The sequence below is a fragment of the Mobula hypostoma genome, chromosome 31, assembly GCF_963921235.1.
Source record: "Mobula hypostoma chromosome 31, sMobHyp1.1, whole genome shotgun sequence".
In the NCBI taxonomy this organism is placed as follows: Eukaryota; Metazoa; Chordata; class Chondrichthyes; order Myliobatiformes; family Myliobatidae; genus Mobula; species Mobula hypostoma.
The window spans coordinates 5,983,413-6,005,083 of record NC_086127.1 but is presented as its reverse complement, the minus strand read 5'-3'; the positions used below and the strand labels follow the sequence as shown (position 1 = coordinate 6,005,083).

The 21,671-nt window shown below is 44.7% G+C and overlaps 1 protein-coding gene across 1 annotated transcript; it reads right to left on the bottom strand.

The window, feature by feature from the left end:
- Positions 1 to 306: 306 nt before the first annotated feature.
- LOC134339954 (retinol-binding protein 1-like) lies at positions 307 to 21,194 on the bottom strand. Its single transcript, XM_063036758.1, has 4 exons — positions 21,041 to 21,194; positions 20,749 to 20,927; positions 3,486 to 3,587; positions 307 to 1,276 (listed from the first exon to the last, which is right to left on the bottom strand). The coding sequence occupies exons 1-4, from the start codon at positions 21,111 to 21,113 to the stop codon at positions 1,223 to 1,225; spliced, it is 408 nt and encodes a 135-aa protein (XP_062892828.1). The 5' UTR covers positions 21,114 to 21,194; the 3' UTR covers positions 307 to 1,222.
- Between the last annotated feature and the right edge of the window lie 477 nt (positions 21,195 to 21,671).

Genomic DNA, 21,671 nt, shown 5'->3' with positions numbered 1-21,671 from the left:
CCCGTACTCCTGCTGGTTAATTCAAAATGTCCGATCAGCCAATCAACGGACAGTAGCTCGATGCGTAAAAGCCCGCAGGCACGGCCGCGGGGTTTCACTCGCTGTTCAGACCAAACCCCAGAATGATCCAGAAATGACCAGGACTGGTCCTGACGAAGGGTCTCAGCCCGAAACGTCGACTGATTACTCTCTCCCATAGACACTGCCTGGCCTGCTGAGTTCCTCCAGCACTTCGTGTGTGAGTGTGTGCGTTGCTTTGCATTTCCAGCATCAGCAGGTTTTCTCTTGCGTTTGACCGTGGAATGGTTGATGGTTGTTGGTGCCAGGCGGGGTGGTTTGAGGATCCCAGAAACTGTTGATCACGTACTTTCAAGAGTTGACAGGGGATGGTGAGACAAACATCAAGCACCCAGTGAGTGACAGCTGAGGGTGAAAACACCTTGTTAGTGAGAGAGTTCAGAGGAGAGTAGCCAGGCTGGTTCAAGCTGACAGGAAGGCGACAGTAACTCAAATAACCACACGTTACAACGGTGGTGTGCAGACGAGCATCTCTGAACGCACAACAGCTCGAACCTCACAGTGGGTGGACTACAGCAGTAGAAGACCACGAGCATAGACGCAGGGGGCACGTTATGAGGGACGGGAGGGCCACTGAGTGTAGGCCCCACTGTAAGCCAAGGCAACCTTCCACACGGGAGGCTGGCAACGGCCACAAAGTGCTGGAGGCACTCGGCAGGGCAGGCAGCATCCGAGAAGGGGAATGAATGGCTGAGGGTTTGGGTCGGGGCCCTTCACCGGGAGGATGTTCACAGCCCGACCTGCTGAGTTCCTTTGCCAGTCGCTCGCAGACTCCTGCATCTACCACACTGGCGGATTTGGTGGCATCCACAGACTCACTTGCCCTTTCAAGCCAAAGTAGGAATTTATTATCGAAGTGCATATATGTCACCGTATGCAAGCTGGAGAAAAGCTACACATAAACGAGGTGCCAAACAGCCGGTGAACCACGGACATTGGCGCAGGCTTGGCATGTTAACGGTTAATGGGATTTTAACAGGATGAAGGAGAGGAGAGGCTGCAAAGGGAGGAGTGAGGCAGGGGAGTGTTGAGAAACTCAGATGGTCTGGGATTCAGGGAGGGTGGGTGAAAGGAAAGGGGAGGGCCGAGAGGAAGGGTGGGGGTAGTTTGGGAGGTGGGAAGCAGCCCTGTCTCCAGTTGCGATCTATGTCTTCCTCTGGAATACTTGCTTGGCGACGGCTCCCTCTGCGTGCATCTCCTGCAGAGACGGGAACGGGGGGCACGGTCAGTGCAGAGTCCGACAGGGCAGAAACACAGAACACAAGGCCCACACACGCAGGCACAGACACACAAACACACAATCACATACACACACATACCACACACACAGGCACACAAACACACACACAATAACATACACTCATACTTCACACACACAGACACACACACAAACACACACATACACACACACACACATACACAGACACACATACTTCACACGTACACATACACACACACACATACACAGACACACATATACCACACACACAGGCACACGCGCGCACACACACACACAGACACACACAGACACACATACATACACACATACTTCACACACACACACACACACACACACAGTCTCACATAAACGCACACACACAATCACACGCACACACACACACACAATCACACACACACACACAGACACACATACAGACACACAGGCACACACAGTCTCACAAACGCACACACACAATCACATACACACACACACAGACACACATACACAGACACACATACTTCACACACACACACACTCACACACACAGACACACACACACAGTCTCACATAAACGCACACACACAATCACACACACACACACACTTCACACACACACACAGTCTCACATAAACGCACACACACAATCACACACACACACACACACAATCACACACACACACACAGACACACATACAGACACACAGGCACACACAGTCTCACAAACGCACACACACAATCACATACACACACACACACAGACACACATACACAGACACACATACTTCACACACACACACACACACACACACACACACACACACACACACACACACACACAGTCTCACATAAACGCACACACACAATCACACACACACACAATCACACACAATCACATACACACACACACACACACACACACATACTTCACACACACACACACATACTCACACACACACACACACACACTCACACACACACAGTCTCACATAAACGCACACACACAATCACACACACACACACACACAATCACATACACACACACACTACACACAGGCACACACAGTCTCACATAAACGCACACACACAATCACATACACACACACACTACACACAGGCACACACAGTCTCACATAAACGCACACACACAATCACACACACACACACAATCACATACACACACACACTACACACAGGCACACACAGTCTCACATAAACGCACACACACAATCACATACACACACATACCACACACACAGGCACACAGGCACACGCAGTCTCACATAAACGCACACACACAATCACATACACACACATACCACACACACAGGCACACGCGCGCGCACACACACACACACACAGACACACACACAGACACACAGGCACACGCAGTCTCACATAAACGCACACACACAATCACATACACACACACACACAGACACACATACTTCACACACACACACATACACACAGGCACACACAGTCTCACATAAACGCACACACACAATCACTCACACACACACAATCACACACAATCACATACACACACACACTCACACACACACACACAGACACACACACACACACAGTCTCACATAAACGCACACACACAATCACAGACACACACACACACACCCACACACACAATCACATACACACACACACTACACACAGGCACACACAGTCTCACATAAACGCACACACACAATCACATACACACACACACTACACACAGGCACACAGTCTCACATAAACGCACACACACAATCACATACACACACACACTCACACAGACACTCACACACACACACACTCACACAGACACTCACACACACACATAGACACACACACAGACACACACACGCACACACAGACAAACACACACAGACACACACACACACAGACACACACACAGACACACACACGCACACACAGACAAACACACACAGACACACACACACACACACACACACAGACACACACACACAGACACTCACACACACAGACACACACTCACACACACACACACACACACACACACACACTCACACAGACACACACACACACACACACTCACACGAGGTTAAGGTGCCCACATACCGAGTCCCAAACCCTGTGGCCCACCCGCCCGGTGCCAGGGGCCCAGAGTAGCCCCAGCCCCTCCCGATGGCCAGGACTGTCTCCTCACCAGGTGCAGCATGTCTCCCTCCAGCCAGTGGGTCCATCCCCGGTCCTGTTTCTCGCCAAGCTGCGTGCACACCAGCCGGTCTCCGTCCCACTGGACCGTCGTCTGCGTCGCCAGTGAGGGGCGGAGGAAAGGGGGAGAGGGGAGAGTGGTTGGTCACGTTTGGAGCACAGAACATCAAACAGCCCTGTACAAGCCCTTCAGCCTACGATCTTCCACCAGGACTCACTTTTTCATCTAACCGGTCCTCAACGTGCCCAAGAGTCTCTTAAACGCATCTAGTACATTCTAGGTATCCACCGCTCTCCGTGTGAATAAACCTACCTCTGACATCCCCTCCCACTGAGCATCCTCCAATCAGCTCCAATGGATGTCCAAACAACAGGAATTCTGCAGATGCTGGAAATTCAAGTAACACACATAAAAGTTGCTGGTGAACGCAGCAGGCCAGGCAGCATCTTCATCCTGACAAAGAGTCTCGGCCTGAAACGTCGACTGCACCTCTTCCTAGAGATGCTGCCTGGCCTGCTGCGTTCACCAATGGATGTCCTCTCCTTTGATGCCCACCGAAAACTGCACTGGCTGTCTCCTCTATCTGTCCCTGATCTCGACACCTCTATCAAGTCACCTCTCGCCCTCCTTCGCTCCAAAGACAAAAGTCACAGCCGGCTCAGCCGACTTGCTCTCTAACCCAGGCAGCACCCTTCTGAACCTCCTCTGAAACCTCTCTGAATCTTCCACATAGTCCCTACCACGGGACCAGGGCTGAACACAATTAGACATAGCAGCAGAATCAGGGCCTGCTCCCCCATCCATCAAGGCTGATTTACTGTCCCTCTTAACCCCATTCTCACGCCTTCTCCCCGTAATCTTCGACACCTTGAAGGGTCAAGCACCAATCAATGTGTGCTTCAAGCACACCCAACGATCCAGCCTCCACATCCGTCTGTGGCAACAAGTTCCACAGGTCCACCATCCTCCAAAGACACCTCGGTCCTAAAGGGATTCCTGTGTGTTCAGAGGCTGCTCCCGCTGGTCCCGGCTGTTGGAAACGTTCACTCTATCCAGGCTTTCCAATATTTGGTAGGTTCAAGCGGATCCCTCTTCATTCTTAGACCATAAGTGCATAAGATACAGGAGCATTTGGCCGATCGAGTCTGCTCCACAATTTTCCTCTCAGCCCCAACCTCCTGCCTTTTCCTGTACCCCATCATGCCATGAATCGATTAACCTCCGCCTTAAATATACATAAATATTTAGCCTCCATGTCTGCCTCTGGCAGACAATTCCACAGATTCACCACTCTCCAATTTACTCTCATTCTTCTAAACTCCAGTGAGTACAGGCCCAGAGACATCAAACACTCCTCATACAATGAGATCCCCCCTCATTCGTCTAAACTCCAGTGAGTACAGGCTCAGAGACATCAAACACCCCTTTTACATTAACCCTTTCATCCCTGAGATTGTTCTCTTGAATCTCCTCTGGACCGTCTCCAGTGTCAGCACATCCTTTCTTTGATGAGGGGCCCAAAATTGCTCACAAAACACCAAGTGCAGTCTTATCAAAGCCTCAGCCTTCAAAACCATAAAACTGTGTCTTGATACAACCAGAGTTTTACAGACCTGCACCATCACTTCACAACTCTTGAATTCAGTTCCCCCGACTAATGAAGGCCATCACACCGTATGCCTGCTTAACAACCCAACCAACATGTGCTCAGCTTTGAGGGATCTACGGACGATCTCAATCCCTCTCACACACACGAATTGCTGGAAGAGCTCGGAAACACCTTTACAGAAATCAAAAGACACCACTTCCACCACTCTACCTTCACCAATGTGAAACACCTTTACTGAAATCCATAGTCAACATATCGACTACTCTACCTTCATCAATGTGAAACACCTTTACTGAAATCCATGGACATCACATCCACCACACTACCGTCAGAAATTTGAAACAACTGTTCTGAAATCAATAGACACCACATCCACTGCTCTATACTCATCAATGTGAAACACTTTACTGAAATCCATAGACACCACATCCACGACTCTACCATCACCAATGTGAAACACCTTTACTGAAATCCATAGACACCACATCCATCACTCTACCTTCACCAATGTGAGAAACCTTTACTGAAATCCATAGACACCACATCCACCACTGTACCGACACCAATGTGAAACACTTTTATTGAAATCCATGAACACCACAACCACCATTCTACCTTCATCAACATGAAACACCTTTACAGAATTCCATAGACACCACATCCACCACTCTACCTTCATCAATGTGAAACTCCTTCACTGAAATCCATAGACACCACATCCACAACTCTGCCTTCATCAACGTGAAACACCTTTGCTGAAATCCATAGCCAACACGTCCACCACTCTACCATCACCAATGTTAAACACTTTACTGAAATCCATAGACACCACATCCACCACTCTACCTTCATCAATGTGAAACACCCTTACTGAAACTCAGAGACACCACATCCACCACTCTACCTTCATCAATGTGAAACACCTTTGCTGAAATCCATAGCCACGACATCCACCACTCTACCATCACCAATGTGAAACACCTTTACTGAAATACATAGACACCACATCCATCACTCTACCTTCACCAATGTGAAAAACCGTGACTGAAATCCATAGACACCACATCCAACACTCTACCTTAATCAATGGTAAACACCTTTACTTAAATCCACAGACATCACATCCACCACTCTGCCTTCATCAATGTGAATCACCTTTATTGAAATCCACAGACACCACATCCATCACTCCACCTTCACCAATGTGAGAAACCTTTACTGAAATCCATAGACACCACATCCACCACTGTACCTACACCAATGCGAAACACCTTTACTGAAATCGGTGAACACCACATCCACCACTCTACCTTCATCAACATGAAACACCTTTACTGAAATCCATAGACACCACATCCACCACTCTACCTTCATCAATGTGAAACTCCTTTACTGAAATCCATAGACACCACATCCACCACTCTGCCTTCATCAACGTGAAACACCTTTGCTGAAATCCATAGACACCACATCCACCACTCTACCATCAGAAATTTGAAACACCTTTACTGAAATCCATAGACACCACATCCACCACGCTACCTACACCAATGTGAAATACCTTTACTTAAATCCTTAGACAGCACATCCAACAATCTACCTTCATCAATGTAAAACACCTTTACTGAAATCCATAGACACCACATCCAACACTCTACCTTCATCAATGTGAAACACCTTTACTGAAATCCATAGACACCACATCCACCACACTACACTCATCAATGTGAAACTCCTTTACTGATATCAAAAGACACCACGTCCACCACTCTTCCTACAGCAATGTGAAACACTTTTACAGAAATCCATAGTCACCACATCCACAACTCTACCTTCATAAATTTGAAACACCTTTACTGAAATCCACAGACACCACATCCACCACTCTACCTACACCAATCTGAATCAGCTTTACTAAAATCCATATACACCACATCCATCACTCTACCTTCACCAATGTGAGAAACCTTTACTGAAATCCATAGACACCACATCCACTACTGTACCTACACCAATGTAAAACACCTTTAGTGAAATCCGTGAACACCACATCCACCACTCTACCTTCATCAACATGAAACACCTTTACTGAAATCCATAGACACCACATCCACCACTCTACCTTCATCAATGTGAAACTCCTTTACGGAAATCCATAGACACCACATTCACCACTCGACCATCAGAAATTTGAAACACCTTTACTGAAATCCATAGCCACGACATCCACCACTCTACCATCACCAATGTGAAACACATTTACTGAAATACATAGACACCACATCCACCACTCTACCTTCACCAATGTGAAAAACCTTTAGTGAAATCCATAGACACCAGATCCACCACTCTACCTTAATCAATGGTAAACACCTTTACTTAAATCCATACACATCACATCCACCACTCTGCCTTCATCAATGTGATGCACCTTTACGGAAATCCATAGACACCACAACCACCACTCCACCTACATCAATGTGAAATACCTCTTCTGAAATCTTTTGACACCACATCCACCACTCTACCTTCATCAATGTGGAACACCTTTGCTGAAATCCATAGACACCACATCCACCACTCTACCTTCACCAATGTGAAACACCTTTACTGAAATCCATAGACACCACATCCACCACTCTACCTTCATCAATGGTAAACACCTTTACTGAAATCCATAGACACCACATCCACCACACTGCACTCATCAATGTGAAACTCCTTTACTGATATCAAAAGACACCACGTCCACCACTCTTCCTACAGCAATGTGAAACACATTAACAGAAATCCATAGACACCCCATCCACAACTCTACCTTCATAAATTTGAAACACCTTTACTGAAATCCATAGACACCACATCCACCACGCTACCTACACCAATCTGAATCAGCTTTACTAAAATCCATATACACCACATCCATCACTCTACCTTCACCAATGTGAGAAACCTTTACTGAAATCCATAGACACCACATCCACCACTCTACCTACACCAATGTGAAACACCTTTACTTAAATCCGTGAACACCACATCCACCACTCTACCTTCATCAACATGAAACACCTTTACTGAAATCCATAGACACCACATCCACCACTCTACCTTCATCAATATTGAACTCCTTAACTGAAATCCATAGACACCACATCCACCACTCTACCTTCATCAATGTGAAACTCCTTTACTGAAATCCATAGACACCACATCCATCACTCTACCTTCACCAATGTGAAACAACTTCACGGAAATCCATAGACACTACAACCACCAATCGACCACTAGAAATTAGAAACACCTTTACTGAAATCCATAGACACCACATCCACCACGCTACCTACACCAATGTGAAATACCTTTACTTAAATCCTCAGACAGCACATCCAACAATCTACCTTCATCAATGTAAAACACCTTTACTGAAGTCCATAGACACCACATCCAACGCTCTACCTTCATCACTGTGAAACACCTTTACTGAAATCCATAGACACCAGATCCACCACACTACACTCATCAATTTGAAACTCCTTTACTGATATCAAAAGACACCACGTCCACAACTCTTCCTACAGCAATGTGAAACACTTTTACAGAAATCCATAGTCACCACATCCACAACTCTACCTTCATAAATTTGAAACACCTTTACTGAAATCCATGGACACCACATCCACCACTCTACCTACACCAATCTGAATCAGCTTTACAAAAATCCATATACACCACATCCACCACTCTACCTACACCAATGTGAAACACCTTTACTGAAATCCATAGACACCACATCCACCACTCTACCTTCACCAATGTGAAACACCGTTACTGAAATCCATAGACACCACATCCAACACTCTACCTTAATCAACTGAAACAACTTTACTGAAATCCATAGACACCACATCGACCACTCTACCTTCATCAATGTGAAACTCCTTTACTGAAATCCATAGACACCACATCCACAACTCTGCCTTCATCAACGTGAAACAGCTTTGCTGAAATCCATAGACACCACATCCACCACTCGACCATTAGAAATTTGAAACACCTTTACTGAAATCCATAGACACCACATCCACCACGCTACCTACACCAATGTGAAATACCTTTACTTAAATCCTTAGACAGCACATCCAACAATCTACCTTCATCAATGTAAAACAGCTTTACTGAAATCCATAGACACCACATCCAACACTCTACCTTCATCACTGTGAAACACCTTTACTGAAATCCATAGACACCACATCCACCACACTACACTCATCAATGTGAAACTCCTTTACTGATATCAAAAGACACCACGTCCACCACTCTTCCTACAGCAATGTGAAACACTTTTACAGAAATCCATAGTCACCACATCCACAACTCTACCTTCATAAATTTGAAACACCTTTACTGAAATCCACAGACACCACATCCACCACTCTAGCTACACCAATCTGAATCAGCTTTACTAAAATCCATATACACCACATCCATCACTCTACCTTCACCAATGTGAGAAACCTTTACTGAAATCCATAGACACCACATCCACTACTGTACCTACACCAATGTAAAACACCTTTAGTGAAATCCGTGAACACCACATCCACCACTCTACCTTCATCAACATGAAACACCTTTACTGAAATCCATAGACAACACATCCACCACTCTACATTCATCAATGTGAAACACCTTTACGGAAATCCATAGACACCACATTCACCACTCGACCATCAGAAATTTGAAACACCTTTACTGAAATCCATAGCCACGACATCCACCACTCTACCATCACCAATGTGAAACACATTTACTGAAATACATAGACACCACATCCATCACTCTACCTTCACCAATGTGAAAAACCTTTACTGAAATCCATAGACACCACATCCACCACTCCACCTTCATTTATGGTAAACACCTTTACTGAAATCCATAGACACCACATCCAACGCTCTACCTTCATCACTGTGAAACACCTTTACTGAAATCCATAGACACCACATCCACCACACTACACTCATCAATGTGAAACTCCTTTACTGATATCAAAAGACACCACGTCCACCACTCTTCCTACAGCAATGTGAAACACTTTTACAGAAATCCATAGTCACCACATCCACAACTCTACCTTCATAAATTTGAAACACCTTTACTGAAATCTATAGACACCACATCCACCACTCTACCTACACCAATCTGAATCAGCTTTACTAAAATCCATATACACCACATCCATCACTCTACCTTCACCAATGTGAGAAACCTTTACTGAAATCCATAGACACCACATCCACCACTCTACCTACACCAATGTGAAACATCTTTACTGAAATCCGTGAACACCACATCCACCACTCTACCTTCATCAACATGAAACAACTTTAGTGAAATCCATAGACAGCACATCCACCACTCTACCTTCATCAATGTGAAACTCCTTTACTGAAATCCATAGACACCACATCCACCACTCTGCCTTCATCAACGTGAAACACCTTTGCTGAAATCCATAGCCAACACGTCCACCACTCTACCATCACCAATGTGAAACACCTTTACTGAAATCCATAGACACCACATCCATCACTCTACCTTCACCAATGTGAAACAACTTCACGGAAATCCATAGACACTACATCCACCAATCGACCATTAGAAATTTGAAACACCTTTACTGAAATCCATAGACACCACATCCACCACGCTACCTACACCAATGTGAAATACCTTTACTTAAATCCTTAGACAGCACATCCAACAATCTACCTTCATCAATGTAAAACACCTTTACTGAAATCCATAGACACCACATCCAACGCTCTACCTTCATCACTGTGAAACACCTTTACTGAAATCCATAGACACCACATCCACCACACTACACTCATCAATGTGAAACTCCTTTACTGATATCAAAAGACACCACGTCCACCACTCTTCCTACAGCAATGTGAAACACTTTTACAGAAATCCATAGTCACCACATCCACAACTCTACCTTCATAAATTTGAAACACCTTTACTGAAATCCATAGACACCACATCCACCACTCTACCTACACCAATCTGAATCATCTTTACTAAAATCCATATACACCACATCCATCACTCTACCTTCACCAATGTGAGAAACCTTTACTGAAATCCATAGACACCACATCCACCACTCTACCTTCACCAATGTGAAAAACCGTTACTGAAATCCATAGACACCACATCCAACACTCTACCTTCATCAACATGAAACACCTTTACTGAAATCCATAGACACCACATCCACCACTCTACCTTCATCAATGTGAAACTCCTTTACTGAAATCCATAGACACCACATCCACCACTCTGCCTTCATCAACGTGAAACACCTTTGCTGAAATCCATAGACACCACATCCACCACTCGACCATCAGAAATTTGAAACACCTTTACTGAAATCCATAGACACCACATCCACCACGCTACCTACACCAATGTGAAATACCTTTACTTAAATCCTTAGACAGCACATCCAACAATCTACCTTCATCAATGTAAAACACCTTTACTGAAATCCATAGACACCACATCCACCACTCTACCTTCATCAATGTGAAACACCTTTACTGAAATCCATAGACACCACATCCACCACTCTACCTTCACCAATGTGAAACATCTTTACTGAAATACATAGACACCACATCCATCACTCTACCTTCACCAATGTGAAAAACCTTTACTGAAATCCATAGACACCACATCCACCACTCTACCTACACCAATGTGAAATACCTTTACTTAAATCCTTAGACAGCACATCCAACAATCTACCTTCATCAATGTAAAACAGCTTTACTGAAATCCATAGACACCACATCCAACACTCTACCTTCATCACTGTGAAACACCTTTACTGAAATCCATAGACACCACATCCACCACACTACACTCATCAATGTGAAACTCCTTTACTGATATCAAAAGACACCACGTCCACCACTCTTCCTACAGCAATGTGAAACACTTTTACAGAAATCCATAGTCACCACATCCACAACTCTACCTTCATAAATTTGAAACACCTTTACTGAAATCCATGGACACCACATCCACCACTCTACCTACACCAATCTGAATCAGCTTTACAAAAATCCATATACACCACATCCATCACTCTACCTTCACCAATGTGAGAAACCTTTACTGAAATCCATAGACACCACATCCACCACTCTACCTACACCAATGTGAAACACCTTTACTGAAATCCGTGAACACCACATCCACCACTCTACCTTCATCAACATGAAACACCTTTACTGAAATCCATAGACACCACATCCACCACTCTACCTTCATCAATGTGAAACACCTTTACTGAAATCCATAGACACCACATCCACCACTCTACCTTCATCAACGTGAAACACCTTTGCTGAAATCCATAGACACCACATCCACCACTCTACCTTCATCAATGTGAAATACCTTTACTTAAATCCTTAGACACCACATCCAACACTCTACCTTCATCAATGTGAAACACCTTTACTGAAATCCATAGACACCACATCCACCACTCTACCTTAATCAATGTGAAACACCTTTACTGAAATCCATAGACACCACATCCAACGCTCTACCTTCATCACTGTGAAACACCTTTACTGAAATCCATAGACACCACATCCACCACACTACACTCATCAATGTGAAACTCCTTTACTGATATCAAAAGACACCACGTCCACCACTCTACCTATATCAATGTGAAACACCTTTTACAGAAATCCATAGTCACCACATCCACAACTCTACCTTCATAAATTTGAAACACCTTTACTGAAATCTATAGACACCACATCCACCACTCTACCTACACCAATCTGAATCAGCTTTACTAAAATCCATATACACCACATCCATCACTCTACCTTCACCAATGTGAGAAACCTTTACTGAAATCCATAGACACCACATCCACCACTCTACCTACACCAATGTGAAACATCTTTACTGAAATCCGTGAACACCACATCCACCACTCTACCTTCATCAACATGAAACAACTTTAGTGAAATCCATAGACAGCACATCCACCACTCTACCTTCATCAATGTGAAACTCCTTTACTGAAATCCATAGACACCACATCCACCACTCTGCCTTCATCAACGTGAAACACCTTTGCTGAAATCCATAGCCAACACGTCCACCACTCTACCATCACCAATGTGAAACACCTTTACTGAAATCCATAGACACCACATCCATCACTCTACCTTCACCAATGTGAAACACCTTTACGGAAATCCATAGACACCACATCCACCACACGACCATCAGAAATTTGAAACACCTTTACTGAAATCCATAGACACCACATCCACCACGCTACCTACACCAATGTGAAATACCTTTACTTAAATCCTTAGACAGCACATCCAACAATCTACCTTCATCAATGTCAAACACCTTTACTGAAATCCATAGACACCACATCCACCACTCTACCTCAATCAATGTGAATCACCTTTACTGAAATCCATAGACACCACATCCACCACTCTACCTTCATCAATGTGAAACACCTTTACTGAAATCCATAGACACCACATCCACCACTCTACCTTCATCAATGTGAAACACCTTTACTGAAATCCATAGACACCACATCCACCACTCTACCTACACCAATGTGAAACACCTTTACTTAAATCCTTAGACACCACATCCATCAATCTACCTTCATCAGTGTAAAACACCTTTACTGAAATCCATAGACACCACATCCACCACTCTACCTTCATCAATGTGAAACACCTTTACTGAAATCCATAGACACCACATCCACCACTCTACCTTCATCAATGTGAAACTCCTTTACTGAAATCCATAGACACCACATCCACCACTCTACCTTCACCAATGTGAAACTCCTTTACTGATATCAAAAGACACCACGTCCACCACTCTTCCTACAGCAATGTGAAACACTTTACAGAAATCCATAGTCACCACATCCACAACTCTACCTTCATAAATTTGAAAAACCTTTACTGAAATCCATAGACACCACATCCACCACTCTACCTACACCAATCTGAATCAGCTTTACTAAAATCCATATACACCACATCCATCACTCTACCTTCACCAATGTGAGAAACCTTTACTGAAATCCATAGACACCACATCCACCACTCTACCTACACCAATGTGAAACACCTTTACTGAAATCCGTGAACACCACATCCACCACTCTACCTTCATCAACATGAAACACCTTTACTGAAATCCATAGACACCACATCCACCACTCTACCTTCATCAATGTGAAACTCCTTTACTGAAATCCATAGACACCACATCCACCACTCTGCCTTCATCAACGTGAAACACCTTTACAGAAATCCATAAACACCACATCCACCACTCTACCTTCATCAATGTGAAACACCTTTACTGAAATCCATATACACCACATCCACCACTCTACCTTCCGAAATATGAAACACCTTTACTTAAATCCATAGACACCACATCCACCACTCTACCTTCACCAATGTGAAACACCTTTACTGAAATCCATAGACACCACATCCACCACTCTACCTTCCGAAATTTGAAACACCTTTACTGAAATCCATAGACACCACATCCACCACTCTACCTCAACCAATGTGAAACACCTTTACTGAAATCCATAGACACCACATCCACCACTCTACCTTCATCAATGTGAAACACCTTTACTGAAATCCATAGACACCACATCCACCACTCTACCTCATCAATGTGAAACACCTTTACTGAAATCCATAGACACCACCATCCACCACTCTTCCTACAGCAATGTGAAACACTTTTACAGAAATACATAGTCACCACATCCACAATCAACCTTCATAAATTTGAAACACCTTTACTGAAATCCATAGACACCACATCCACCACTCTACCTACACCAATGTGAAACACCTTTACTGAAATCCATAGACACCACATCCAACGCTCTACCTTCATCAATGTGAAACACCTTTACTGAAATCCATAGACACCACATCCACCACTCTACCTACACCAATGTGAAACACCTTTACTGAAATCCGTGAACACCACATCCACCACTCTACATTCATCAACATGAAACACCTTTACAGAAATCCATAGACACCACATCCACCAATCTACCTTCATCAATGTGAAACATCTTTACTGAGAGCCATAGACACCACATCCACCACTCTACCTTCACCAATATGAAACACCTTTACTTAAACCCTTAGACAGCACATCCAACAATCTACCTTCATCAATGTGAAACAGCTTCACTGTAATCCATAGACACCACATCCACCATTCTCCCTTCATGAATGTGAAACACCTTTACAGAAATGCACAGACACCACACCCACAACTCTACCTTCAGAAAGTTGAAACAACTGTTCCGAAATCAATAGACACCACACCCATCATTCTACCTCTACCAATGTGAAACACCTTAACTTAAATCCATAGACACCACATCCACCACTCTACATATATCAATGTGAAACACCTTTACTGAAATCCCTGAAAACTACATCCACCACTCTACCTTCATCAACATGAAACACCTTTACTGAAATCCATAGACAACACATCCACCACTCCACCTTAATCAATGGTAAACACCTTTACTTAATGCATAGACATCACATCCACCACTCGGCCTTCATCAATGTGATGCACCTTTACGGAAATCCATAGACACCACAACCACCACTCGACCTACACCAATGTGAAATACCTCTTCTAAATCTTTTGACACCACATCCACAACTCTACCTTCATCAATGTGGAACACCTTTACTGAAATCCATAGACACCATATCCACCACTCAACCTTCATCAATGTGAAACTCCTTTACTGAAATCCATAGACACCACATCCACCACTCTGCCTTCATCAACGTGAAACACCTTTGCTGAAATCCATAGCCAACACGTCCACCACTCTACCTTCACCAATGTGAAACACCTTTACGGAAATCCATAGACACCACATCCACACCTCGACCATCAGAAATTTGAAACACCTTTACTGAAATCCATAGACACCACATCCACCACGCTACCTACACCAATGTGAAATACCTTTACTTAAATCCTTAGACAGCACCTCCAACAATCTACCTTCATCAATGTAAAACACCTTTACTGAAATCCATATTCACCACATCCACCACTCTACCTTAATCAATGTGAATCACCTTTACTGAAATCCATAGACACCACATCCAACACTCTACCTTCATCACTGTGAAACACCCTTACTGAAACTCATAGACACCACATCCACCACTCTACCTTCATCAATGTGAAACTCCTTAACTGAAATCCATAGACACCACATCCACCACTCTACCTTCATCAATGTGAAACACCTTTGCTGAAATCCATAGCCACGACATCCACCACTCTACCATCACCAATGTGAAACACCTTTACTGAAATACATAGACACCACATCCATCACTCTACCTTCACCAATGTGAAAAACCTTTACTGAAATCCATAGAACACCACATCCACCACTCTACCTACACCAATGCGAAACGCCTTTACTTAAATCCATAGACACCACATCCACCACTCTACCTTAATCAATGTGAATCACCTTTACTGAAATCCATAGACACCACATCCAACACTCTACCTTCATCACTGTGAAACACCTTTACTGAAATCCATAGACTCCACATCCACCACGCTACCTACACCAATGTGAAATACCTTTACTTAAATCCTTAGACAGCACCTCCAACAATCTACCTTCATCAATGTAAAACACCTTTACTGAAATCCATATTCACCACATCCACCACTCTTCCTACAGCAATGTGAAACACTTTTACAGAAATCCATAGTCAACACATCCACCACTCTACCTACACCAATGTGAAACACCTTTACTGAAATCCGTGAACACCACATCCACCACTCTACCTTCATCAACATGAAACACCTTTACTGAAATCCATAGACACCACATCCACCACTCTACCTTCATCAATGTGAAACACCTTTGCTGAAATCCATAGCCACGACATCCACCACTCTACCATCACCAATGTGAAACACCTTTACTGAAATACATAGACACCACATCCATCACTCTACCTTCACCAATGTGAAAAACCTTTACTGAAATCCATAGACACCACATCCACCACTCTACCTACACCAATGTGAAACGCCTTTACTTAAATCCATAGACACCACATCCACCACTCTACCTTCATCAATGTGAATCACCTTTACTGAAATCCATAGTCACCACATCCACCACTCTACCTACACCAATGTGAAACACCTTTACTGAAATCCGTGAACACCACATCCACCACTCTACCTTCATCAACATGAAACACCTTTACTGAAATCCATAGACACCACATCCACCACTCTACCTTCATCAATGTGAAACTCCTTTACTGAAATCCATAGACACCACATCCACCACTCTACCTTCATCAATGTGAAACACCTTTGCTGAAATCCATAGCCACGACATCCACCACTCTACCATCACCAATGTGAAACACCTTTACTGAAATACATAGACACCACATCCATCACTCTACCTTCACCAATGTGAAAAACCTTTACTGAAATCCATAGAACACCACATCCACCACTCTACCTACACCAATGAGAAACGCCTTTACTTAAATCCATAGACACCACATCCACCACTCTACCTTAATCAATGTGAATCACCTTTACTGAAATCCATAGACACCACATCCAACACTCTACCTTCATCACTGTGAAACACCTTTACTGAAATCCATAGACTCCACATCCACCACGCTACCTACACCAATGTGAAATACCTTTACTTAAATCCTTAGACAGCACATCCAACAATCTACCTTCATCAATGTAAAACACCTTTACTGAAATCCATAGACACCACATCCACCACTCTACCTTAATCAATGTGAATCACCTTTACTGAAATCCATAGACACCACATCCAACGCTCTACCTTCATCACTGTGAAACACCTTTACTGAAATCCATAGACACCACATCCACCACACTACACTCATCAATGTGAAACTCCTTTACTGATATCAAAAGACACCACGTCCACCACTCTTCCTACAGCAATGTGAAACACTTTTACAGAAATCCATAGTCACCACATCCACAACTCTACCTTCATAAATTTGAAACACCTTTACTGAAATCTATAGACACCACATCCACCACTCTACCTACACCAATCTGAATCAGCTTTACTAAAATCCATATACACCACATCCATCACTCTACCTTCACCAATGTGAGAAACCTTTACTGAAATCCATAGACACCACATCCACCACTCTACCTACACCAATGTGAAACATCTTTACTGAAATCCGTGAACACCACATCCACCACTCTACCTTCATCAACATGAAACACCTTTACTGAAATCCATAGACACCACATCCACCACTCTACCTTCATCAATGTGAAACTCCTTTACTGAAATCCATAGACACCACATCCACCACTCTGCCTTCATCAACGTGAAACACCTTTGCTGAAATCCATAGCCAACACGTCCACCACTCTACCATCACCAATGTGAAACACCTTTACTGAAATCCATAGACACCACATCCATCACTCTACCTTCACCAATGTGAAAAACCTTTACTGAAATCCATAGACACCACATCCACCACTCGACCATCAGAAATTTGAAACACCTTTACTGAAATCCATAGACACCACATCCACCACGCTACCTACACCAATGTGAAATACCTTTACTTAAATCCTTAGACAGCACATCCAACAATCTACCTTCATCAATGTCAAACACCTTTACTGAAATCCATAGACACCACATCCACTACTCTACCTACACCAATGTGAAACACCTTTACTGAAATCCGTGAACACCACATCCACCACTCTACCTTCATCAACATGAAACACCTTTACAGAAATCCATAGACACCACATCCACCAATCTACCTTCATCAATGTGAAACATCTTTACTGAGAGCCATAGACACCACATCCACCACTCTACCTTCACCAATATGAAACACCTTTACTTAAACCCTTAGACAGCACATCCAACAATCTACCTTCATCAATGTGAAACACCTTTACTGAAATCCATAGACACCACATCCACCACTCTACCTTCATCAATGTGAAACACCTTTACTGAAATCCATAGACACCACATCCACCACTCTACCTTCATCAATGTGAAACACCTTTACTGAAATCCATAGACACCACATCCACCACTCTACCTTCATCAATGTGAAACTCCTTTACTGATATCAAAAGACACCACGTCCACCACTCTACCTATATCAATGTGAAACACCTTTACTGAAATCCCTGAAAACTACATCCACCACTCTACCTTCATCAACATGAAACACCTTTACTGAAATCCATAGACAACACATCCACCACTCCACCTTAATCAATGGTAAACAACTTTACTTAATGCATAGACATCACATCCACCACTCTACCTTAATCAATGTGAATCACCTTTACTGAAATCCATAGTCACCACATCCACCACTCTACCTACACCAATGTGAAACACCTTTACTGAAATCTTTTGACACCACATCCACCACTCTACCTTCATCAATGTGAAACACCTTTACTGAAATCCATAGACACCACATCCACCACTCTACCTTCATCAATGTGAAACTCCTTTACTGAAATCCATAGACACCACATCCACCACTCTGCCTTCATCAACGTGAAACACCTTTGCTGAAATCCATAGTCAACACGTCCACCACTCTACCTTCACCAATGTGAAACACCTTTACGGAAATCCATAGACACCACATCCACCACTCGACAATCAGAAATTTGAAACACCTTTACTGAAATCCATAGACACCACATCCATCACTCTACCTTCATCAATGTGAAACACCTTTACTGAAATCCATAGACACCACATCCACCACTCTACCTTCGCCAATGTGAAACACCTTTACTGAAATCCATAGACACCACATCCTCTGTTGTATTATCACCAATGTGATTGAAGGTTTCGAGGAAGTGATGGAGTGGGCTGTGGATGGAGCACTGGATCTACACTGCCACTGATCGGAAGTTGTCTCCTTGCTCCCTCACCTCAGCTCTTCTGGAGACGCTCTCCTCCATTCCATCCCCCCTCCCTGTCCTCCATTTCGTCACTGCCCCTCCCTCCCCTTTCCTGCCCATCCACCGGCTCAGCCTCCCCACCCCTCCCCTCCTCTCTGTGGCGCACCCTCATCCTGAGATGGAGATAAAGTTTGTGCTTGCAAGGGAGGGGAGTGAGATGTGGCTGGGGTTGTTTAATGGGTGGGGAGGAGTGTTAAGGAGGGGAATGTGAGTGAGGAATGAGGGAGGAGGAAAGGCGGTGGGGGGGTGTGGGAGGAGAATTCAGAGGGAGTGAGAGGAGAGAGGTGTATGGGGAGGCAGATTTATGTGGCGTGAGGGTGAAGAGTGAGGGTTTGGGGAGATCAGGGTATGTGGGACGGTGGGTATATGGTTGGATCCGAGGACGGGACACCCCCACCTCCTGAGATGGCCGAAGACCCGGAGACCCTGCAGACCGAGCCCGGGGACGCGACCCACCTGACACTTGCGTCCGTCGATGGGACCCAGGTCCTCCTCGAACGGGACGCCCACGTCGAACTCCATGGTGTAGGAGCTCAGGGCGGTGAGGGTGCGGATGACCATGTGACTTCCGTCCTGGTGCACCACCTTGGTGGGCTGAAGCAGGTTTACCACCTTCCGCAGCGCCAACCCGATGTCTGGGGGAAGTTAGGGGAAGCGGGTCAGAGCTCGGACCGCACACCCCACCGTCTCTCGCCCACACCCCTCCCTCCCATCTTCTTCAACAGCCTCCCTACCCCTCTTCCCTCACCCAGTGCCTTGAGGTAGGCGTCCAAGTTTTCCTGTTGGACCAGTTGGTAAGTCCCCGAGTAATCCCGCGGCATCCTGGCCCCGCTGCTGTCTCCAGCTCCGACCGGACCCTCTGGACGGCCGGTTCCAGAACTCAGCTTATAAGCAGGAAGCGCCGGATCAATCCCCGCCTCTCCCCCAAGGCCCACCTCCCGTCTCTCACCGCTCTTCCCCCTAACTCCGCCTTTCACCCACCCTCTCCCCACTCCCTCCCTCCTTCCGAGAGCTCTCCTCCCCTTCCAGCCCCTCCCCCACCCACTGTCTCCGTCTTTCTGGTCTAACTTCTTCTTCCTCTTTCTCTTTCCCTTCGCCCTCACCTGCCTCTTCCTTCCCGTTCTCTCTTCCCCCTTTCCTTCTCTGGACCCCTCCCTGTACCCACTTCCTTCCCTCTTCACAGTCCTTCCCCTCTATGAAATCTCCATCTCCCCTCTCTCCCTCTCTCCCCTCACCCTCTCTCTTTCTTCCCCCTCCCGCTCTACCACCTCCCTGTTCCCCCTCGCCCTCCTGTCTCGAAGTCAAAGTTAATGTATTATCCAAGTGCATATATACCTTGGGATATATTTTCTCGCGGGCATTCACAGCAGAAAAGAAAT